The sequence below is a fragment of the Hyla sarda genome, chromosome 3, assembly GCF_029499605.1.
Source record: "Hyla sarda isolate aHylSar1 chromosome 3, aHylSar1.hap1, whole genome shotgun sequence".
Lineage (NCBI taxonomy): Eukaryota > Metazoa > Chordata > Amphibia > Anura > Hylidae > Hyla > Hyla sarda.
In genome coordinates this window covers 160,105,133-160,130,277 of record NC_079191.1, presented here as the reverse complement: position 1 = coordinate 160,130,277, position 25,145 = coordinate 160,105,133, and the positions used below count along the sequence as shown (strand labels likewise).

Sequence of the window (25,145 nt, the reverse complement as noted above, 5' to 3'; positions counted from 1 at the left end):
TGAAATAGAAATATGGCTACACAAAATTATTATTTTTTTTTTTACTGGGCGTAAGCGGTAACATACATATAAATATACATTTGGTTCTGATGTCTTGGTAAAGACCCTTACAAAAAAAAATAACACCATAAAAATCCCTAACACTACAACTTGTCCCCTCAAACTATAAGGTCTCATACAGCCACACTGAATAAAAAAAGAAATTATGACTGCTGGAACACAGACACAGACTGCTAAATAACTCCTCGTTAAGGCTAAAGATGGCTTAAAATCAAGAAGAACATCTTTCCAAAGTGACTATTGTAAAATAACATCTACTTCTAAATTGTGACTCGTTACGAGTCACAATTTAGAACTAAATGTTCTTTCACAATAAATAATCACTTTGGAAAGATGTTCTTGATTTTATATGGTTAACTTAACATATTTCCTATACTATCTCAGGCGTGTAACGTCTACACAAGCTACATCTATGCGGTCGAAACATGACTTAAGTCACTATGGGGAGATTTTTAACGAGGCCTGAAAAAAGTGAAAGAAGCGATCTGATTGGTTGCTATGGGCAACGGCACCACTCTTGCTCTACACAGGTTTTGATAAATCCCCCCTTATGAGATTAACCCCTTAAGGACTCATGACGTACCGGTACGTCATGAGTCAGCTCCCGATCTATAACGCGGGGCCATGGCCGGGACCCGTGGCTAATAGCGCGCAGCATTGATCGCGCTGCCGTGCGCTATTAACCCTTTAGACACGGCGTTCAAAGTTGAACGCCGCATCTAAAGTGAAAGTGAAAGCATGCCGGTTAGCTCAGTGGGCTGTTCGGGATAGCCGCGGTGAAATCGTGGGATCCCGAACAGCTTACAGGACAGCCGGAGGGTCCCTACCTGCCTCCGTGCTGTTCGATCGCCAAATGACTGCTCAGCGCCTGAGATCCAGGCATGAGCAGTCAAGCGGCAGAATCATCGATCACTGGTTTCCTATGAGAAACCAGTGATCAATGTAAAAGATCAGTGTGTGCAGTGTTATAGGTCCCTATGGGAGCTATAACACTGCAAAAAACAAGTGGAAAAAAAAGTGAAGATCATTTAACCCCTTCCCTATTAAAAGTTTGAATCACCCCCCTTTTCCCATAAAAAAAAACAAAACAGTGTAAATAAAAATAAACATATGTGGTATCGCCGCGTGCGGAAATGTCCGGATTATAAAAATATATCGTTAATTAAACCACACGGTCAATGGCGTGCGCACAAAAAAATTCCTAAGTCCAAAATAGTGCATTTTTGGTCACTTTTTATATCAAGAAAAAATGAATAAAAAGCGATCAATAAGTCCTATCAATGCAAAAATGGTACCGCTAAAACTTCAAAAGTTATAGGGGTCAGAAGAGGACAATTTTAAACGTATACATTTTCCTGCATGTAGTTATGATTTTTTCCAGAAGTACGACAAAATCAAACCTATATATTTTAATCGTATGAACCTACAGAATAAAGATAAAGGTGTCATTTTTACCGAAAAATTTACTGTGTTGAAACGGAAGCCCCCAAAAGATACAAAATTGCGTTTTTTTTTCAATTTTGTCTCACAATGATTTTTTCTTCCGCTTGGCCATAGATTTTTGGGTAAAATGACTGATGTAATTAAAAAGTAGAATTGGTGGAGCAAAAAATAAGCAATCATATGGATTTTTAGGTGCAAAACTGAAAGAGTTATGATTTTTTAAAGGTAAGGAGGAAAAACAAAAATGCAAAAAAACTGAAAAACGCTGAGTCCTTAAGGGGTTAAAATGCACTTAGGCACCTGAGTTACACGCCAACTAGATTAACTTTAGATATAGAATTTTTTTTTTTTTTTTTAAACAACAACAGTTGCATTGTCGGGTTTTTCCAATTGTAATGTGATTGTTAGTGGGTAAAAAGTGCTTCTTGTATTTATCTTTTTGAGTCTGGAGAGAGAGTGCTCACTGGAATCAACATACGTATTAATATTACAGGCTCATTAAAAGCACGAAAGTATTTATAGAGTTTCCTAATTTTCAGCAAGCTAAAGCATGTTACACATGTACAGACTATCTGCATTGCTAGGTTGAGCAAATTAACATAGTATATCATTTTGCCATAAGGAAGATTATATCTAAAAATATATTTAACTTTTACATTATCTGAACCATTATCTAAGAACGTTCTTACAGTGGTTACTCCAATATTGAGTAAAGATGGACTAGTACTGTTTGTATATAAATCCCAGCCTATGGTAGGATCAGTCATAGGGGCACCTGTTTCACTTATAACTTGAGCTGTTCCATTAGAGCTCATCTTCTCACCCCGAGTTACCATAACATGCCATGAACTCTCAGGAGATGATGACGTATAGTAATCCACTGTACTAGTTGCAATATAGGGACATACCAGTTCTTCAGCTTCTAATACAGGAACTCCTGCCAGAGTAGAAGGACTCTGACAAACAAGGGATGTAGAGTTGTATAGTTTTTCCACATTTTGCACAAGCCACACCTTAAACTCCTGAAATCTGCAATCACACCTCCAGGGATTACCTTCAAGATGGACTCTTTGCAGTGTTGGTAAAAACTTGAAAATGTTCCACGGTAGTCTTATTATTTTACTGCTGTTTAAATAAACTATTCTAAGATTTCTAAGAGGGTTAAAAAGAGTCTCTGAGAGACCATCAAATTTATTATTGTGCATGGAAAGAATCCCCAGGCTAGATAGATCTTGAAAAAGTTCTTCAGGAAGAAAGGTTAAGTTATTTGTATGTAAATACAGTTCCACAAGTCTGTGCAAACCACTGAACGTATCTGATGGAAGACTTTGAAGATTTTGGTTTCTCGTTAGAATAAGGATCTCCAGATTAGTTAAATTGCTAAAGATAAAACTTGGAAGTGTTGAAAGAGATGTGTTATAGAGCCACAGAGACTTGAGATAGTCCATCTTACCAAACAGTATATGAGGAAGTTTAATAAATGGATTGTCATAAAGTGTCAAGGATTCCAATCTACTATTATAAAGAAATAATCCATCCGCCAGTGTAAGTAGGTGATTTTTATGCAAGGTCAGTTCCCTTAGTTTGCGGACATGATAAAAGGCATCTTGGTCAATTACTTTGATGACATTGGAATGGAGACTAAGCTTGACTAGTTCAGTGAGGTTTTCAAACATTGCAGGTCTTATCTCTGTTAAAAGGTTTTCATAGAGTGCTAGGGTTGTTAATGTATACAAAGAGCAAAAAATATCTTTGGGCAAACCAGACAGCTTATTTCTAGATAAATTTAGAATTTTCAGATTTACTTGATGAGCGAATAACTCGGGTGACAACATTGTAAGGTGATTTCTGTTTAAGGCAAGTTCTGATAGACTTGTTAAGTTCTGAAATATATGTGGATCGAGGTAGGGCAATACATTTCTATCCAAGAATAACTGCTCCAGATCAGTTAATGTATGGAATACTCCAGCAGGTAAAGAACGTAAAGAGTTGTGCGAAAGCTTGAGAGACTTCAATAGGAGAAAGCCTTGGAATGCTCCAGGTGTTATTGTAGAGAGCTTGTTGCTTTCCAAAGAGAGTCGTAAAGTAATCGGCATTTGCGGAAAACTGTCATCTGTAACTTCCATAGCTTCAGTGTCACTTATACGCACAAATGTAAAATTGGGTGGGATGGCTAAGTCGGCAATGTTTGTAATGGATTTATCCTTACAGTAAAGAACATCTTTCTTTGAACAATCACATTTAGCAGGACAAAAAGCTTCAGCAACAATAAACCTTGTAATGACAAGCAGTAAAATCATCATGAGTAAATCTAAAAAAAAAAAAATGATGAAAATGAAGAAGGGTTAAGTTGTGTCCTGCTCTAAGCAAGCTAATATCTTAGTATTAAACCTGATGGAAGCCAGGCATTAATGTATATAAAAACATATGTGAAATATGTTCTTACCTGTGCTTTGTACCACTCTGAAGTATTAAGAAAGCATGAAGTATAAGGAAAAAGGGAAGGGCTGAGTTTATACAGTAACCTAAGGCCATGCATCCTGCAGATAACAGTAAAGCTGTCATTATTCTATGAAGGGCGCCTAAAATAGAAACAGCTCTAATTCACTATTTATGACTTTTAACAAGAACACTAGAGTGAAATGGGTGCCTATTAGAGATGAGCGAATCGAAGTTGATGAACCCAAATTTGTTATGAATTTCATGAAAAATTAAATTAGTAACGAATGCGAATATTGCTGCGATTCTATCGCACGAATCGCTTCTTTAAACTCTATTTCCTGCGGTCCAGGCTCCAGGGCATCTAAAATGGCGGATCTACATGTCAGTTTATGGGGCAAGGAACGTTGGGAAGGCAAGGCGGGATTACCCTGATGCAGGATGCAGCCTATCAGCAGCCAGTCACCCCTGTGATGTCACAGCCCGATATATTCGGCAGCCATTTTCCGGCTCATCATTTCATTCATTACACTGCAGAGAGATAGGACGGACATCGCTGTGTGTGTGTTAGACAGAAAAGCTTTTTGCAGCACCTCAGCCTTCTGTAGGACACAGAGCACAGTGTTATTGCACAGAAATTAATTCTTACTGCAGCGATTAACCCCTCAGTCACTGTGAACAGCATTGTATTACAAAGAAGGGAAGAGAGCTGTGTGTTGCCTCAGCTGCAGAAACGTTTTCAGAGGAGGGAGAAATAATTTTTTAGGGCAAATCTGTGTCTTTATTCCACAAAAACTGGTCTGCTGGTTATACTAGTCTGTAGACGGTATAATCTATACTCAGCAGTCCATTCCTAATAGTATTTGAGAGAGAGTCTTTTTGCAATTTTGGGTTTAGTACACAGTGACTGTGTGCTGCAGCATTGTTGTGTACTGCTGGTGTTGTGGGCAAATAATTAGTTTTTTTTTTTAGCTAACTGTAGCGCATTTTTCTTCCCTCATAAGTGCATACCACATAACTACATCTAAGTGGTGTACTATTTTGTACCTGTTAATCTGTCAAGGGCCTACATACTGTAAGAGGAAAGCCAAAAGTAATCACCAGCTGGTGTTTTACTCAAATAATTTTTGAAGCGTACAGTAGAGCATTTTTCTGCCCTCATAAGTACATACCACATATGTACATCTAAGTAGTGTACTATTTTGTACCTGGTAAACTCTCAAAGGGCCTAGATACTGTGAAAGGCCAGGCAAAAGTAATCACCGGCTGGTGTTTTACTAAAATATATGTTTTTTTAAGCATACTGTAGTGCATTTTTCTGCCCTCATAAGTACATACCACATACGTACATCTAAGTAGTGTACTATTTTGTACCTGGTAAACTCTCAAGGGCCTAGATACTGTGAAAGGACAGCCAATAGTACACACCTGCTGCTGTTCTAGACAAATTAGCGTAGTGAATAGTATTGTACTCCCCTCATGTACGCATTAAGAAAAACAGGCAGAGTAGGGCCAGGACATGCACAGAGGAGTGGCAGAGGCCTAAATTCGTCAGGAGCAGGCTGAGGTTGCAGTAGAGTAGGTGTGTGTGCCAGCCGGAGTTGCAGCGAGAGATCTGAGCTCCCAGTGTCAGCTAGCAGTTGTGTCGCGACCAGCAAACCAGCAACCATGATTGATCGGTTCACTCGGTCATCCACTTCATCCCAAGTGATATCAGACACCCCCAGTCAACAGTCGGTGGGTTCCTCAGACTCCACCCTCATTTGGCATGGCCCTCATGCTGCTGCTGCCACCTCCAGGCTCTGTCATTGTGCTGCTCTATGGTCTCCTCATGCTAATATCTCCAGGCTCTCTCATTCTGCTGCTCGATGGTCTCCTCATGCTGATGCTACCGCCTCCACGCTCTGTCATTGTGCCACCATATGGTCTACTCATGCTGATGCTACCACCTCCAGGCACGGTCATTGCGTTGCCATATGGTCTCCTCATGCTGATGCTGCCACCCCCAGGCTCCTCTAATTGCGCTGCCACCTTGAGGCTCTCTCATTGTGCTGCTATGGATACTGCAAAACATAATTAAAGGTGCTGGTCCCCAGTTTCAGAAATTCCTCTGCATTAGGGTCACTTTCAGGACTCCTGATGCTGCCACCTCCGGGCTGTCTCATTCAGCCACTATATGGTCTCCTCATGCTTCAGCCACCTCCAGGCTGTGCCATTCAGCCACTCTATGGTCTACTCATGCTTCAGCCAAATCCAGGCTGTGCTATCCAGACACTATATGGTCTCCTCATGCTTCAGCCAACTCCAGGTTATGCCATTCAGACACTATATGGTCTCCCCATGCTGCCACAAACTCCAGGCTCCTGATGCTGCTGCCACCTCCAGGCTGTCTTATTCAGCCACTATATGGTCTCCTTATGTTTCAGCCAACTCCAGGCTGTGCCAGACACTACATGGTCTCCTCATGCTTCAGCCACCTCCAGGCCGTGCCAGTCACTACATGGTCTCCTCATGCTTCAACCAACTCCAGGCTGTGCCATTCAGCCACTATATGGTCTCCTCTTGCTTCAGCCACCTCCAGGCTGTGCCATTCAGACACTATACGGTCTCCTCATGCTTCAGCCACCTCCAGGCTGTGCCATTCAGACACTATATTGTCTTTCTATGCTGCCACAAACTCCAGGCAGTCCAGTCATTCAGCCATTATATGGTCTATTCATACTGATGCCACCTCCAGGCTTTGTCATTGTGCTGCCATGTGACTCCATGTTAGATTTGGTCCTTTGTTCCAACACGCCGGGGCCCGGGAGACTAAAACTTGGGAGTTAAAATTTCAATTTCAAAATCTTAAATGTAAAAATCTTAAATTTCAATGGTCTCCTCATGCTTCAGCCACCTCCAGGCAGTGTCATTCAGCCGCTATATGGTCTCCTCATGCTTCAGACACCTCTAGGCTGTGCCATTCAGACACTATAGTGTCTCCTCATGATTCAGCCACCTCCAGGCTGTGTCATTCAGCCAATATATGGTTAACTGATGCTGCTGGACCTGGGCCTAAACATTTTTATGGTAGTACTAGCTACCATAAATCTTCAATTTTCATTTCAAAATGTATCTTTTAATCTTAGGGATTGTGAAGCCCTAGTGTCTACTCGTGCTGCTGCCAGCTCCAGGCTGGTGTCATTCAGCAACTATATGGTCTCCTCATGATGTCAACACCTCCACGCTGTGTCATTCAGCCACTATATGGTCTCCTCATGCTCCAGCCACATCCAAGCTGTGTCTAATAGTGATGCCTAAAATCTGCATGTCATAGTGAATAACAGTATTATTTCACTACCCCAGTATACTCCATATGCGTGTTAAAACAGAGCAAAGTTTTCTACACCCCTATTGAGGCTCTCTCTAGACCAGAAATAGCCGTTTTTAATATAGATTTGCTGCAAATAAATTAGACCTGAAACAAATTTTTCAGAAAATTCGGCAAATCGCCTAAATAAAATTTTTCTAAAGTTCACTCATCTCTAGTCCCTATGGACAAAACGGGCTATTTTTTTTTAGTTACTCCTATCAAATTGGATCAAACAATATTTATCAAGAGCTTTGATAAAGTTACTACAGGAATACAAAGATTATAATAAAAGACCACTACTGTGGATCAGAGCAGTAGAGCTAACCCTTACCCAACACAGCAAGTTTTGGCAGCAGCAGTTTTTTTTCTACTTCTCAGTCTTCCAAGAACTATACCTATTTTAAAAGGGCTTTTTTTTTTTGCATGAGGAGTTATATTTTTAATGGTATAATTTTATGCACCAAAAAATATTGAAATGTAAAAAAATGCAATTGTCTCTGTGTATGGAATTTTTCGTATTCTGCATGTCACTCTGATTACTAAGATAACACATTTATTTTGTTTGTCTGTATTTCCAGAATCATTCTTGGGGTGTGGGGTATGTTTGTTGCAGTGTGAGTTGTAGTTTTATTTTTTTTTAAAGCATTTTTTAATAGTTTGAACTTTTATGGACATGGAAATACCAATTATACCTGTGCGCAAGGCATAGCATCTGTCCAACAGTTTGTCATACATAGAAGTCAAAGTGTCAGAAAGATGTTGAAGACAATGTACTGTATGAGAAAAGAACACTGCTCCTCATGTAAGCACATGTATTAGGTATTGTATGAGGAAAAACTAGATGCTTTAAGCGTTACTGTCATTAGAAACAATTTTTCCATGTTATACTTCCTTAAAAACTTAGCATTTTCCTAATAAACTTTGTTAAAAATTTTGATTGCTAAAGATGTGAAAAATGGTTTAAAAAAATGACCACTAGGAGGCTCTGTTTTTAATTTAGCAAAAGAACCCTGGAAATCAAGTTTTTTTGGTTCTTATCTCCCTGCTGTGCCTCAGAGCAGTATATAATCCAGTTTATACCAGCATGAGCTGAACACCTGAGAGCTGTAGACAGTTTGCAGTTTCAGAAGAGAAGCATTTCCATGCACTCTGATAAGCAATACAAGATACTAAATATTTATATGCAAACTGATTTTCTCTGATCATTTTATGAACTAATTTCCTGTGTATTTGCACTATATAGGTTCCACATGGCTGCTTTAGGGCTATAAAAAGCATGCACTTTGGGCATGTTTTTTCTTGTCTACTTGCATCATATAGGTTCACTTGGCTCCATTTGAGTTATATAGAGAATGCACATTAGACACAAAGCTTTGCAAATGTAAAAATGTGTTTGTGCAGACCTCACGCCAAGGGAGGGGGAGGAAAGGCGTTCATCATGCTCCTGGAGAAACACCCTCAGGCTCCCAGAGAAATGCAGAGACTGAGCATAGTAATACATACATCAAAAGGTATTTTACATATTAACACATGCATATTATTATGGATACAGGTCTTATGGCACATTACTACACTGACTAACCTCCTAAGGACATGTCCAGTTTGGCCTTGAGGAGCCAATTTTCATTTTTTTTCTCTCATCTTTTAAAGAGACATACAGTCGAATGCAAAAGTTTAGGCTTCCCTGACAATTTCCATGATTTTCATTTATTAATAATTGGGTGTTTGGATCAACAATTTCATTTTGAGCTATCAAATATCTGAAATATACAGTAATATTTCAGTAGTGAAATGAGGTTTATTGGATCAACAGAAAATGTGCAATCTGCAACAATACAAAAGTAGACAGGTGCATAAATTTGGGCACCCTGTAACCAGAGGCATAACTTGTGGCTCCTGGGCTCTGACACAAAATTTGCAACTGGGCTTCATCTTATTATGAGAAAAGGAATTTAAGGTGGCCAATTGTAAGTTGTGGTTCTCTTAAACTCTCCTCTGAAGAGTGGCAACATGGTCCTCAAAAAAACGGTCAAAAAACTGTTAAACATAATGGTTTAGGGGAAGGCTACAAAAAGCTACCGCAGAGATTATGAGGAACATGAGAAAATGAAAAAACACAGGCACAGTTCTTGTTATGGCCAGAAGTGGCAGGCCAATTAAAATATCAGAGAGGCAAAAGTTGGTCAGAACGGTCAAAAAACGCCCAAAAACCACCTCCAAAAGCCTACAACATTATCTTGCTCCAGATGGTGTCACTGTGCATCATTCAACAATTTAGCACACTTTGCACAAGGAGACAGTGTATGTACAGCAAACACAATGTCACTTGAAGTATGCAAATGCACATTTTGACACGCAAGCTTTTTTTTTGGAAGAAGGTGCTGTGGACTGATTTAACAAAGTTAGAGAGTTATTTGGTCATAAGGAGGGACATTATGCATGGTGTTAAAGGGGTACTCCAGTGAAGAACTTTTTCTTTTTTAAATCAACTGGTAACAGAAAGTTAAACAGATTTGTAAATTATATCCGTGAAGAGAAATGAAAATATCGGCACTCACCAGTGTGGCTGCAGGGTCTTCTTTATTGAGACATACTCAGATTTGTAAATTACTTCTATTAAAAAATCTTAATTCTTCCTGTACTTATTAGCTGCTGAATACTGCAGTGGAAATTATTTTCCGTTTGAAACAGAGCTGTCTGCTGACATCTCTGTCCATTTTAGTAACTGTCCAGAGTACAAGGAAATCCCCATAGCAAACATATGCTGTTCTGAACAGTTCCTAAAATGGACAGAGATGTCAGCAGAGAGCACTATGCTCATGATGTCAGCAGACAGCTCTGTGTTTTTAAAAAGAAAAGAATTTCCGCTGTAGTATTCAGCAGCTACTAAGTACAGGAAGGATTAAGATTTTTAATAGAAGTAATTTACAAATCTGTTTAACTTTCTGGCACCAGTTGATTAAAAAAAAAAAAAAAAGTTTTTCACCGTAGTACCCCTTTAAAAGAATACAGCGTTCTAAGACAAACACTTGCTAGCCACAGTAAAATTTGGTGGAGGTTCCATCATGCTGTGTGGCCACTATTGGTACTGGCAGTCTTGGATAAAGTCGAGTGTCACATGCAAAGTTAAAATTACACTGAAGCTTAACCAACACACTGCTCAAAATCTATTCTGAAATTGATGCAGAGGAACCAGTCCAATGTTCTGGAATGGCCATCCCAGTCCCCAGACTTGAATATCATTATAAATCTGTGGTGTGATGTGAAGCGGCCTGTCCATGCTTGGCAACCATCAAACGTAACTGAACTGGTGATGTTCTGCAAGAAGGAATGGTCCAAAATCCCTTCATCTAGAATGCAGATACTCATTACAGGCTATAGGAAGAGTCTAGAGGCCGTTATTTCTGCTAGAGAAGGAGGAACTAACTACTGAGGTGTTATTTCTGTTAGGTTGGCCAAAGTTATGAACCGGTCTAATTTTGTTTTGATGCAGACTGCACATTTTCTGTTAATCCAATTTCTTTCAGATATTTGATAGTTCAAAGTTGCTGATCCAAACAACCATTTATAAAGAAAATCATGGAGATTGTCAGATATTTTCGTACTTTAATATTTTAAATTGTAGATATGAAGTTTCTATTCACATTTATGGCTAATGTGATTGAAAGGCGTGGTAAATCGGTACATAATGCAGTTTATGTGGCTAAAGAGACATACAGTGCTCCGGGGAAGGTAAGAAAAATAAAAAATGCCCCAAACCACAATACCTGTTCTTTGTCCCCTGTAGTGATTCTTGTAATTTTGCCTACTCCTGTGACCGCTGTTGTTTCCCCAATATTCTATTTCCTTGCTTGCAGCCAAGACTATAACTCCCAGAAGTCAGTGCAGCTCTGTGTAATGGCTGCCAGCCAATTGCTCTTACTTGGCATACTGTGTTGTTGTAAACACAGTGAGCAGCACACACTGTACATGTCTTTTCTTTTTAACTATCCCTTCCCTCCAGCAATAAATCATGCTATGAATGGTAGCAGTCAGTGATTAGATCTACAGCAGACAAAAAGCAGGGTTGCCTGCTCATCTCTGAATAGCTTCTGAATGTGAGCAAATAAAGCAGGAGAGTCCATGGAGGAATCAGCAGGAGTTTGGGCTGAAGGCAGATCAGCGATATCTTCCTCCCCTACGTTCGGTCTGGGAGCGCAGGATGGAGTCGGTGCCATGTTGGCCCACTCTGAACATCCCTGGAAGTGACCGTGAATCCCCTCCAGATTTCTTTCTGTCCTTTCCGGACACATTAAAAAGGTAGCGGGGACAGTTTCTGCCGCTGTGGAGCCGCGACCGATGCTTGGAGAGGCTGTAAGCAGATGGCCGGCATGGAGCTCACATAAGGTGCGACTGCTTCAGTGAGTCCCGTGCATATGCCGATATAGCTTTTTTTTTTATATATATTATTAGGAAGGGGTTACTTCACTTTTATTAACTTTTTTTTTTTCTTCTAGTCCCCCATAGGGGGAAATAACATGCAATCTTACGATTTAATACACTATTTAATGCTATGCCATAGCATAGCATTGTTTAGTGTTATCGGTGCTCTGCTGTTCTAGCCTGCCATAGCGGGTCAGAGCCTCAGAGCACAGATTGGACGGCAAGGAGGCAGGAAAGGGCCCTTCCGCCATCCACTCAGCTAATCGGGACCAGAGATTTTGCCGCAGATGTTCCTATCAGCTGCCCTGAGCTAACCAAAATTGTTAACCCTGCATTTTACACACCAAGATCAACTTTGATTGCAGCATCAAAAGGGTTAATGCCCGGCATTAACCATGTGTCCTGGCTGCTGATTGCAATCGGGACCCACTGAGTATAAAGCGTGCTCAGCCAGTAACAGGACAAAGGCGTACAAGTACGCCCTTGGTCCTTAAGTAATAGGACACAAGGGCGTATCTGTACACCCCTTCGTGTTTAACAAGCTATTATCATTGGTAACATGTTTACCCCTAGCCATACATCTTGCCATTTACATTATATTAAATTTTGCCCTATTAACAGCTCAAAAGTACATAGATACACTCCTAGGCCTAGATTTATCAACCAGTGAGGGAAAACAAAAAAAGGAGCGATTTTCCCACAGAAACCAATCACAGCTCAGGTTTCAATTTACCAGAGCTTGTTCACCAAGTTGTGATTGGTTGCTGTGGGAAAATAACAAAAAAAATTTCTCTCACAGTATTTGATAAATCTGGGCCCTAGTGTATATACAGGGCTTTTTTGTTATTAAAGTTATAGTTGAGATTTTGGGTAATTGGCCCTACTGATAAATTGAACTCTTAAATTATACCAAGGTAGAAAAGTTATAGCATGAAATTTAAATGGAGTCTGGTATCAAATTTTACCATAATTAATTTGTGGCAATGCATTATATATGGTAAAATCTTCTTCCTCACCATCCCTGGGTAACGTTCCTGCCGGCAGGTATGGTGAGGATATGATGTTTTAACATGTCCCCTGGCCTATACTCATCTAGTCAAGTCTGCTCGGCCTGTAATCACACCCCCTCAGTGTGATTAACAGTCCAGACACTGCCTGCGTCATCGCTCTGCTCTATCTGCTTAGGGAGCAGAGCTGTGATGCGGGCAGTCAAATTTGCTGAGGGGGCGTGATTACAGCCAAAGCAGCGGGACTAGGCAAGTATAGCACCCCGAACAGAAGACGGGGGTGGGCAGGGGACACTGTCAATCATATCCTCACTATAACGACTCCCGGGGATGGTGAGGAAGAAGATTTTACCATATAGAACGCATTTAAAGGGTCCCTTTAATAGAAAACTATTTTCATCAATTTGTTGGGTGCCCAGAATAAAGAAAACTATGTACTTTATAAGAGGCCACACAAATAAGTTTAAATCTTTGAGCCCCATGGCTCAACCACACAGGATTGGTCCTGCTCAGTCTTTTGAGATACAGCCTTTTCTTGATTGTTTTTCACTACATAAAATACGTACCACAGAAACTTCTATATGTAAAAAAGCATTATTTATTCTAAGTAAATGCATGATATTTATGTGTTAATATCTATGTGGGAGAGTTCTGAATCTATGTTTACTTGTTAGTAGTCTATTCTGCGCAGTTTTACAATATAAGTGATTTTTGAAGACTTGTCTGTGTGAGAAATGGTGTTGAGATGGTGTTATTTTGTTAGTTTTGGTGGACTTGCACTTTATCACACATTGTGAGACTATACAATAAATGATGTCCATGTCCACAAAATAAAAAACCTGCAACAAAGGTGACTTGAAATGTAACATTTAAAACAACTCAGTGATAAATCTACCCTTATATATTTAGATATTACATTTATGGAACCACTAGAACTACCAAAACAAAGGAAAATGTAGCATTAAGCAACCAGACCCCCATTCTCCCAATAAAAGAGGATCCCTAAACTGAGACCCTAACCTATAAAAAGATATTTATGGCAATCTGTTGATGTCACAATTGCCTAATATGGGAATATTCCTCTAATAGGTAGGCTATTCAGAAACACCACTATTTAGTTTTTTCCTATTCCCATTAAGTACACAAAATGTTTTATACAGCATTATTATTTGTGCAATAAAAACATTGGCCCAGATGTATAAAACTATGAGAGTAAAAGTTGAGCGATTTTCCAAGAGCAACCAATCACAGCTCAGCTAATGAGCTCTGGTAAAGTGAAAGCTGAGCTGTGATTGGTTGCTATGGGAAAATCACTCCACTTTTACTCTCACATATTTTGATAGATTTGGGCCATTGTGTTTAAATTTACTTGTAAAAATATGCAATATGACAATGTGTTTTATGTTACAAATACACTAAGAAGAAGTAACATTACATTCAGTTGCCTTACTTGGGGAGGAATAAGGACAACAAAATATTATGACCACAAGAGTGCAGGATTAAAGGGTAACTCCAATGTTGATTCGGCAACAGGACACTCATTTTAAATATCCCGGCAAGTCTGTAGCCTGAGACTTGTCCGCTGCTACAGCAAACAGGATAAAAAGGATTTCCTAGAGGTCCCCAGCAAATCTGTAACCTAATCACTTTAGTCTTGGGTTACAAAGTTGCTGGAAGACTAATACCAATATCCTGCCACCAGACCAATATCAGAGTTACCCTTAAAAGTATCACAGAAGGAATGAACTTATGGAACAGCCAATGAAGAACACATCTGTATTGTGTTTTTTTACTTAAAAGGGCTTTAATCACAAAATTATTTTACATGGCTATATACATGACATTTACATTTGAAGATATGCTTTATTTTTTTACAGTAGGGTACCATAAAGAGCAGCACTTTGTTCATTGTGATATGCAGCATCCATTTCTTTTCTTTTTCTTCATGGGCAAAAGCCATGGAATTGAATTACAAGTAGTTGAGATGCAGAGCACAGTGTGGAAAAGGGAAAAATAAATAAATAAAGGAATTGTTTAATTTAGTGGGACTGGAATGTTTAACCTACTGTTTTCTGTTGTTGGTGAAACTCACTCAGTACTTTTTACCAAAAACTAAATGGTAGTGGCCCTGAGTGATCCTACAAGACACCACAGCTTCAAGAATGGGTACTGTGAAGACTCAGTTAAAAAAAGAAATATGGTCTATTACATCCTAGTAAAATTTAAAGCAATTATGTTATACTTAAAAAAAAAATTAAAAGTCACATGACTATATGTATGTACATAGACTAGCTCTGCATGTTCAGAGCATTCAGTGAATGCAGAACTGGCAACTATGGTCGAGGCATTCATCTGATTATATCACATGACTGGATATTACATCATATACATAACCTTTAATTGTGGCTGTATTGTTACATACAGCATTGGGTTTTCTACAGCAATTACTTGGATACAAATGGCTCCATACAAATATAATGCACCTTTATTGTCATCAGTATCCTATTAAACTGATATATAAAAAAGCAAATGAGGCCATATTTAGTTAATCCTGTAAAGCTCTTAAGATAAAACAGTAGATATATTTAAAAAATTTTTTTCCATAAACCAATACAGGTCATCCACATTTAAATTTTTTTTTTCTTGCTTGTTCTACTTCATCTTGCAGGAGTTCTAGGGGTTAACACACCCCCATCATGTTAACGAACTCCTGTCATCTCAATTGTTGCTTCATCCAGGTATCAAAGGTCATTAAAATCTGGTGCCCATTTTGGTCTGTGCGTTTTACAAGCCATGTGCAATGCATCATCAACCCATCTGTGCTTAAATTGGTGTGTGTCACAGTGCAGTGGACTGTAGAAAAGGATAGGACTAAACACTATATGGAAAGGATACTGCATGACTAATAAACATTAGAATACAAGAAACATTTTACAGAATAGCATAGTCTGAAGCACAAATTAGAAAAACAAATAAATAAAATAAATTACTGCAACAATTATCAAAACATACATAAGCAAATAAGATTTTTAAAAAATGCAAGCTCAGCCCCCCCCCCCCCCCTCGAAGGATTGTTAAGAGTCACAAACACAAAATTTATAATCATATAAGCAAAGAAAAAGCCTTCTGACAGGTGACTTAGGTCCTTTATTTCAAGCATTCATTGTAGAATTGTTTCCTTTAACAAAAAAATACCTTAAAATGAAAAAGAACGTCTAACAAGTTTGCTACATAGTATCTAAAATTAGCAATAATTACTGGATAAAAGCCTTAGTACAAGACATAACTTTTTTTGCTTAACAATTGAGGTAAGGGACTTAATTCATAGACTGCTTTTGTGTGGAGTCACTGTCAAATAGAAGCCACTTCCTAAGACACCAAGGAGGACTTGTGGCCTTGTCCAACGAGCAGGAAGTAATGATATTACATTCCGGTCTGAGTGACTAGGTTACAATATTGTGCATATGGATTTAGGTTGAAATTAATTGCCCCCACTACTATTATGGCCTATTTCTGACTTCTGTTTATAGCGGTGTCCTGCCTCTCCTTTAACAGGAGTGGTCAGGGGAAAAGGATCGGCATGTCGGATTTTTACATATCTGGGGGGGGCTTTTCAAAAATGAAAGAAGTGATCTGATTGGTTGCTATGGGCAACTCAGCAACTTTTCCCTTGGACAGGTTTTGATAAATCTCCCCTCTGATCCTTTATTTTCGTGGGAGATGAGCTACTGCCAAGTGTCTGGCTGCAGATTATTTCCCTTTTTCACGGAAAAACACACATACACTCTTTGATCTGAGAATAAAGGTGTAGGAGGGAACTGGCTGGAAAAGATGTTCAGCTGAAAGCTAAAATTTATGGGCTGAGTTACTAATCGGTGGGAGTCCGAAAGCCAGGAGACCTGTCAATCCATAGTTTTTAAGGGAGCACATTCCTTCCACTCACTAGATCAGTGGGACTCCCAGAGGACTACCCATCAGATTGTTACAGAACATAGTAGCTTAAGGCCCAAATAATTCCTTACGGGAACACCCCTTTAAATAAATTAATTCCTGACTACCTAGTAACAATTGTGGTATCTACTGCAACATCTATTTACAGAACTATATAAATCAAATACTCTAAAAGTCCCTTGATGAAGTCTGTAGTTTAGCTGACGTTTGACTAAAAGTATATGGGGACATTCAGACCAGAAGGTTAGGGCTCGTTGGGTTTAAAAAGCCTGACCCTTTTGTTCTCAGAGAGATAAGCCACCAACAGTGCTGTCCGGCTAACCACTTTTGAAGGTGTATGGCCACCTCAACTGGCCAAGAAGGACGCACTAATGCAGTGACCATACAAAAGAGTACAATAACTAAGACTAGAACTTCCAGTGACCGAGCATAGCGATAACAGAACAAAAGTATTTTGCATGTGCAAACTCAAATCTTTTCCTGTCTGCAGTGCACTTTAGCAATTGCTAGAGTCAATGAAAAATTTAAATAAAAATGGAAACAAAAACCCTGAGGGGTGTGTATATTTCTTAGTCAAGAAAAATAAATTTTAATATATCTTTTTATAACCTTTTTGATGCAAAAGCTAGATTTCTTTTTCATACAATTGTGCGCTCATTTTAACAAGCAAACTATACATATTTTGCTTAAGTACACATCCTAGAAAAAAAGGGAAACATCAGTTTAGCTGGTTAGCTGCTGAACTGTTCAACTTAGGGACTGCCATTTGCAGAATGACGACAGGATTACTAAGGCTATGACATTTTCATTATATTTCTGCTGTTGGTGAGCCTGCAACAACATGAAAATAGTTAAAAGGACACTTTATAAAGCCCTTAGAAAGAAAATGAGCTGCCTTTTCTTGTTCAATTATCTTATTTTGTGGTGAAGCAGTCCACCTTAAACACCCAGTCAGAATGGAAATCTCCAGGCACGTAAAGGGTTAAGTTTGGAGGACAAACCAGCATAATACACAAGCAATGTGTGCACATTTTGCTTTTTAGCATATCTAATTTCATTATTAGAAACCAATAAATAATATTCACAATGTTAAAAATTAAAGCTTAAACATTAAAATGTAAAATTTACTTTCCTCTCTATCATATAGATTGCTAGATAAATTTACTGTACATAATAATATATACATCCATATATATTTTCTTTAAACACACACACACACTATTATATATATATATATATATATATATATATATATATATATATATATATAGTCACTTCCTACAGAGGAAGTTGTATTTCTTTCTAAAGCTCTTTTCTGTCTGACAACAGTGCTCTCTGCGGACATCTCTGTCCGTATATCAAGAACTGTCCAGAGCAGAATATGTTTGCTATGTTTTTTTTTTTTTCTTGTACTTGACAGTTCCTGACACTGACAGAGGTGTCAGCAGAGAGCACCATGGTCAGACAGAAAAGAATTCCAGAAAGAAATACAACTTCCTCTGGAGAATACAGCAGCTGATAAGTACTGGAAGGATTAAGATTTTTAAATAGAAGTAATTTACAAATACCATTTACAAGTGAAATGGATGGATTCAATTCCTTTATTGAATATCTAAATAATGCCATGAATCTGAGTTTCACGTCATGCTATGGACCCAAGGAAATTCCATTTCTTGATGTGATTCTCACAAGTCAAGATGGATCCATAGTAGTAAAACCTTATAGGAAACCTATAGCAGGCAATACAATTTTGCTGAAAAAGTCGTGCCACCCTAAACATGTCACTAACAATATCCACTAAGGAGAATTTGATAGATTAAGAAGGAATTGTTCTGATGTAGATACGTTTAATAATGAAGCCAAAAAACTCCCTGATCGCCTTCTCCAATGGGGCTATTGTAAACAGAACATGCCATGACTAGAGCCCTGTCTTTAAATCAACAGGACCTTATTTCTGGCAAAAAAAAACTTCCGAGAAGTGTAAACAAAAAGAAAAAAAAACTTTTTTCATTACATCTTACAGTAGACAATTTACGCAAATCAAACGCATCATACAACATTACATTCCCATTTTAGAACAAGATAGCATTTTGAAACAAATAGTAAATGAAGGCATTATGTGTGTATCCAAGAAAAGCCCCTTCCCCAAGTGAATTTAACTCATTGTAGCCCACAGCATCTCACTGGCTTACCTGCAAAGGCAATTATTAATGTGCCAGAACACGATGTATTACTTGTACATATATGGTTAGAACTTCCGAATTTACCTCTTACACCACAGGGAAGAAATACACTCACAAGAATGTTATCAATTGCAACACAAAAGGAGTCGTATATCTGGGAGCTTGCACTATTTGCAGAAAACAATATGTAGGCTGTACGGTTAACTCTCTGAAGGCATATCAGGCATTTCAGATATCTCCTACAATGCTGTTGGAGTGTCAGTGTAGTTTGGAAATACAGGGTATTGAAAAACAGACAGCCAGGTGGACTTCACTTATGTCATGATTTCAAGGACAACTGTAGTGATACAGTTTTATATATGCCCGGGCCTCAAAAATAAACAAAATAAACTCATACATACCTTCACACAAGCCCCATTGGTCCGGCAAGGGCCTCACGGTCCGGCAGTGATGAAGTCATTCCACTTCCTGGGGACGGGGATGCCGCAGAGCAGTCGGCGTATCACCATCCGTAGCGATGTCCCCACCCCGGCTGGTGATAGGCTGAGCCGACTGTCATGTAAGAAGCCGGCCAGAGCTCCTTACATGACAGTCGGCTCAGCCGGCCAGAGCTCCTTACATGACATCGCTACGGCTGGTGATACGCCGACGGCTCTGCGGTGTCCCTGTCCCCAGGAAGTGGAATGACGTCAGCACTGCCGGACCGTGAGGCCTGTGCCGGACCAATGGGGGCTCGTAGGAAGGTATGTATGAGTTAATTTTGTTTATTTTTGAGGCCCGAGCACGGGCATATATAAAACTGTACCACTACAGTTGTCCTTTAATCCTCACATATTGATTACAGTTTTGGACCCACTGAACTCATTTTTCTTAGATGTGCCGGAATGTTGATAAAACTTCTTTTGGGGGTTGTTCACACTGACATACTTGCGTTTTACCCTTCCTTTATGTGGCTCTACTTCCATTCGCTAACCAAACCTGGTATTGTCTATACACCATAGATGTGATTGTACTTTATATACCTTAAGACCTCATGTATTTTAGCTTTATACTTGAGTTGTTTATGTCTTCAGTTTTCTTTATCATGTAATGTTGTGATCATTGTAGGGGTTGTTAACCCCTTGTTTCATGAGTAGTGATGCACCCAAGTTATCCTTTGTGTGCTCTCAGCTGATTACTATCAGCTGATTAGGTGTACCCTATTTTAACACTGTGCACAACACTGGCAGTATGCTTCAGTGCTTCATTTATACATGCCTGCACTGACGATAATAAAGTTTGTGATTTTACGCCACCTGTCAAGCGCTGGATTTTTCCTTGTCCATAATTTACAAATATGTTTAACTTTCTGGCACCAGCTGATTTAAAAAAAAATTTGTTTTGCACCGGAGTACCCCTTTAACAATGACCCGGTTGGTTTTAAAAATACAGTTATTTAGACTGGAGAGCATAGCAGGTTTACAGGAGAATTGCCCCACATAAAAATGGTTCTTTCTGGCACTCTCATAGACAATGTATTGAACGGATGACTGCACATGCAGTATACCACTCCATACTGTTCTGAACATTGTGAGAGGATCTCAGATGCTAATCCCCTGTCCTGTGTATTGGAAATAAGCTATTTTTGCCTGGATTACTCCTTTAAAGGAAAAATAAATAATAAATAAAATAAAAACAAACGGAGCCAACAAAACTAGTATTCAAGAATATATGGCCAGGCCAACCCTTAAGGTATCAACATGCATAAGATACCTCATTCAGCCAATGTTTCTACCCCCCTTCCCCTCTCCCTATAAACTTGAATGCTTGCCTAAGTTAGGCTGGGTTCACACTACGTTTTCTCCCATACGGGAGCGCATACGGCAGGGGGGAGCTAAAACCTCGCACTCCCGTATGCCTTCGTATGCGCTCCCGTATGTCATTCATTTCAATAAGCCGGCCGGAGTGAAACGTTCGGTCCGGTCGGCTCATTTTTGCGCCGTATGCGCTTTTACAACCGGACCTAAAACCGTGGTTGACCACAGTTTTAGGTCCGGTTGTAAAAGCGCATACGGCGCAAAAATGAGCCGACCGGACCGAACGTTTCACTCCGGCCGGCTCATTGAAATGAATGACATACGGGAGCGCATACGAAGGCATACGGGAGCGCAAGGTTTTAGCTCCCCCTGCCGTATGCGCTCCCGTATGGGAGAAAACGTAGTGTGAACCCAGCCTTACCAGGTGTTCTAAATGGAGAAGGTGCAGCAAGCCAGTGTAAGACTCATCTGGTGGCAGCTTTTTGCCCCGCAAGAGCAAAAAGGACTGGATAGTTTACAATGCAGATTCTTAACTTCCCCCATACACAATGATTGGCTGGTAGGCTTTAAATAAGATTGAAAAACAAGATTCATCCTGACATTCTTTTGTTTCTGTTAGATAAATACTACCATTCTCTTAACATCCCCCCCAAAAAAAAATAATAATCCCTTTGTAGGCGCTGCAACACAAGCATTACACAGATAGGTGAAGTCATCAAGTTCAAAGGCCGATTACACGTTTTGGGGTTAACCCCTTTATCAGATCATTTACCGATTTGATAAGAGGGGGTTAACTCCGAAATGCAAAATTAGCATCCTTCTGAAAAGAAAAAGCCTTCGAACTTGACAAATTCACTAAACACCCATACTATAATCGATACGATACTCGTACGACACGGCTTATCTTTTACTACTCCAATATATTAAAATACAAGTTATGCAAATTAACCATGCATGTTAATTGGAAAATTGGAACTGATAACAGTATCCTTGTGCTTACAGACAAATGAAGTAACAGCTGTATATAAATCAGCTGGCACATAGAAAACTTCAAATGCTCCCTGAACACAGTGCTCCCTGAGATCAAAGAGGTGCAGGGGAGACCTTTACAATATGTAAACAAATAACTTAACAAGATACTGTACAGATAAGTATAGCAGAGCTAAATAGGTCAATGGGCACAACTTGTTACGATTTTACTATTAAAAGGGGTTTTACACCGAAGTTCAAGTTGGCTCAAAGGATTCTCCCACCACAAACATAAGTTCCCCACTCAAAGCAGTGGTTGCACATTTCATAGATGAAGTCTAGCAGGAGATCTTGGCTGTGTCCATATCTCACAAGGACATAGGAATGGTGTGAGTTTAAAAGGGAGACAACTAATAGGTGTGGGGATACCCTGCTATATTGATATTGCAGGCAGCTTGTAATGTCATCATTAAATATAAACTTGGGTACGTTAATACTGCTATCCCTATCCCGTTGTACATCATTGTTTAGACCATTAAGGAACATACGGTATTTTAATTAAAATTTCTGACCAAGGCTGGTAAACAAATTTCTGATGCATCCCTTATTGGTGCACATACTCTCTGGTTTATGCCCATATTTAACTCTTTAGTGCCTGGAAGATGAGCACAGATTTAAAAAAATAAAAATAAATACATTTTCATAGTATCAGAACTGAACACAGCAAAATTCACAGCTCTAAGGTCTGAAATGCATAGATCTAGCTGAAGAAAAAAAAATAGAAATTTCTGTTTAGTCTTTACACGTACATTTATAAAACAATCATTCGCTTTGCTTTCAAATATCATCTTGCAAAGAATTCGGAAATGTTTTCTAGTGCAAACACTTAATGATTTGGTGGAGCGATTTATAAAGAAATCAAACAAAAGTCATGTATTCGGTAATATTGTTTTTTTAGAGAAATTTCTTAAACCAACTGAATAAAACTGCAATATCCAACACTGTCCATCCCCAGACAATGTTCTCTCTGTAAATACATCCAGTATAACAACAGATAACAATCTGCTCACTGTCAACTGGGGGTAAAAATGAAAAGATTCTTTGGTACTCCACATGAGTTTTAGTTAATGGATTGGTAGAAGATGGGCAGGTGAGTGACGTAACCAAAAAATACAAAAAAAACTGATCTTTTAAGCAACTTTATATGAAGAAAAAAAATTGGGCTTCTTGCAGCTTAATACAATACAAAGATTATTTTGCATGATCTCAATCAAGAGGTGAGTTCGGGATAACAGACCTGAAGTCAGGCCACATTACTTGTTTGTAATAAATTAGTCCATAAATATTCTCAGTGAAACTGGACTAGAGCTATGGAAGAGTCATCAAGATGTCTGCGGGCAAAGTTGTACAAGATGATAATCTTAATCGATCAATAAAAAGACAGAGCATGGTCCCAACATTTCATTATAGTTTCGCTCACCATGCGTGCTGCAGAAAGTGTCACTCCTAAGTGACTTTCCCATCCAGAACTTTAAATCAGATGTACGGAGCTCCCACTGCATGCTGGGAGGTATAGTCTAGGCATTATACCACTTCCAGCGAATATCATGCATGGGTCCTATTACAGTAGGGCGTCATAGACTTGCCAAGACAACTATAATGCCCAGTGTACAGATAAGTCTCACACCCGATCTGAAGATGAGGAAGGAGTTTAACATTGGAAGGGTGCTCTAAAATCATTTCTGAAGTCTTTGCAAAAAGATATCTATTCAGACATTACATCCAGACATGTGTATGAATGGAGGCATTATGTAAAGGGCTCTGCAGTGAACTGCTCCACAATGCATTGCAGACATCCCATGCAGCGCATATGAATTAACCATGGTAAAAATAGTCAAAGAGAGTCGCTGCTACGTAATTGTGACAATTTGATAGCTGCCATTCTCCAGTGTAGATGGTTTAGCTTCTGTAGTTGTTCTTGGCTTAGGTGGCCAGTCGGGATCGACCAACAGCTCTTGTGCTAAGTGCATGTATTTGGCTTTTGGGGTCTTTTTGCAGAAACACAAAAAAGACAATAAACGTGCTGCCCAGCGATCATTCACCTCCTATGAAAGAAGAAATAGCATTATCACATTACACATGGTAATACTGAACTTTTTAGCCTGCAGGAATGGTCAAAGATGAAGAATATGAACAGACAACCAATATCACAGGAATTCTGTTTCATATGAGATAGAACAATAGTATTATCCTAAACCAAAAGTTTAATAATGTGCATTTGTTAGTATAGTCCTGAAGAAAGTCTATTGCAAAAGCATTTCTAGTAGAAACAGCTACCCTACCACCAAAGCAATCCTTTCACAAAACCACACACCATGCACATAAAAGACATTCAACAGCCTAGCTAAACACAGATGTAGTGAAGAGATGAAGAGGCACATAGATAACAAGGCACATGACATTGTAAGATGCTAATGCAAAAGATAAGGGGACCACAGAGTTTAAGCTGCCTATTACATATGAACAGTGAATTTCCAACCTGTGGGGGGTGGGTGACTTTGTGGTACTCTCCCTGCTTGTCTCGGTTGAACACAAGTTTCCAGAGTATGATATCAAGGACGATAGTCTGCGAGAAATTGTGGGTGGGTGGGAAGAATTAAAAGCACCAGTTCATTAGAAACATGCAAATTATATTAAATGGTCAAAACAAGTCAATAACTCGGACACAATCACAGGCTTCAATTACCAGGTGCATCCCAGGGAAACACTTGTATGATGATAGAAATACTTGTGATTTTAGTGGTTCAGTGTATTTTAACATGGCAGATTGGTGAAATACTGATTTGCCAAGTGGTTTAGAATTAGGATGACACTTTTGAATCCAAACATTAAAAGCTATGCCCACCTCACAACCAAGCATCTAGAATGACAAACATAGCAACTTTATAATAAGTGGTTATAAGAAATGTCCCGTTCCTGTCTACAGCTCGTATACAGACCTAAAAGGGTGTATGCAAAGTAACTCTCTTCCAGAAGGAAATCAGATGGCTCTCTCGTGCCACCTATAGGAGGTAACATAACTGCATTGTATTGATGCCTGGCTCTTTCAAAAGCCATAGACCGGGTTCACACTTTGAAATTTCCAGCCAGAAAAAATCCAGTCGGAGATTCCGAGTGCAACATAATCAGTCTGTGCTAGGACTGCGCAGACATTGCCCTCCCCATGCCATTCACGGTTCTAGCAGAATTTATCAAGGGGATTTTACATCCGGAATGTCCCCCTCAAAAACTCTGGTGTGTGCACTGTGCAGCAGAATCCCATTGCCAGCAATGGAACTCTGCTGCTCCGGAATTTCTGAGCGTGAACCCGGCCTTAAAGTGCAACTGTTACATGAGTAAATCAAATGAATCAGCCAACACTGCGAAAAAGCTGTTAAGAGTAAGGATGGGGTATGACTGAGGATCATACTACACATAGTTTGTAACTGTGGAGATACCATAGGTCAGCATAATCGCCATAAAC

The 25,145-nt window shown here is 39.3% G+C and overlaps 2 protein-coding genes across 4 annotated transcripts in view; both read right to left on the bottom strand.

Moving 5' to 3' along the window:
* GP5 (glycoprotein V platelet) overlaps positions 1-11,511 on the bottom strand; it is a 141,418-nt gene extending 129,907 nt beyond the window's left edge. Inside the window, exons 1-2 of the mRNA XM_056563551.1 lie at positions 11,343-11,511; positions 1,940-3,814 (exon numbers count right to left, since the gene is read on the bottom strand). Of these exons, the coding sequence (XP_056419526.1) occupies positions 1,940-3,814; positions 11,343-11,511 (2,044 nt within the window). The remainder of the gene's footprint in view (positions 1-1,939; positions 3,815-11,342) is intronic.
* Positions 11,512-21,024: 9,513 nt separating this feature from the next.
* The window catches only part of ATP13A3 (ATPase 13A3), a 161,557-nt gene continuing 157,436 nt past the window's right edge, over positions 21,025-25,145 (bottom strand). For all 3 annotated transcript variants that reach the window (XM_056565389.1, XM_056565391.1, XM_056565388.1), the window contains one exon: positions 21,025-23,727. In XM_056565389.1, coding sequence (XP_056421364.1) covers positions 23,533-23,727 — 195 coding nt within the window. In that variant the 3' untranslated portion in view covers positions 21,025-23,532. The remainder of the gene's footprint in view (positions 23,728-25,145) is intronic.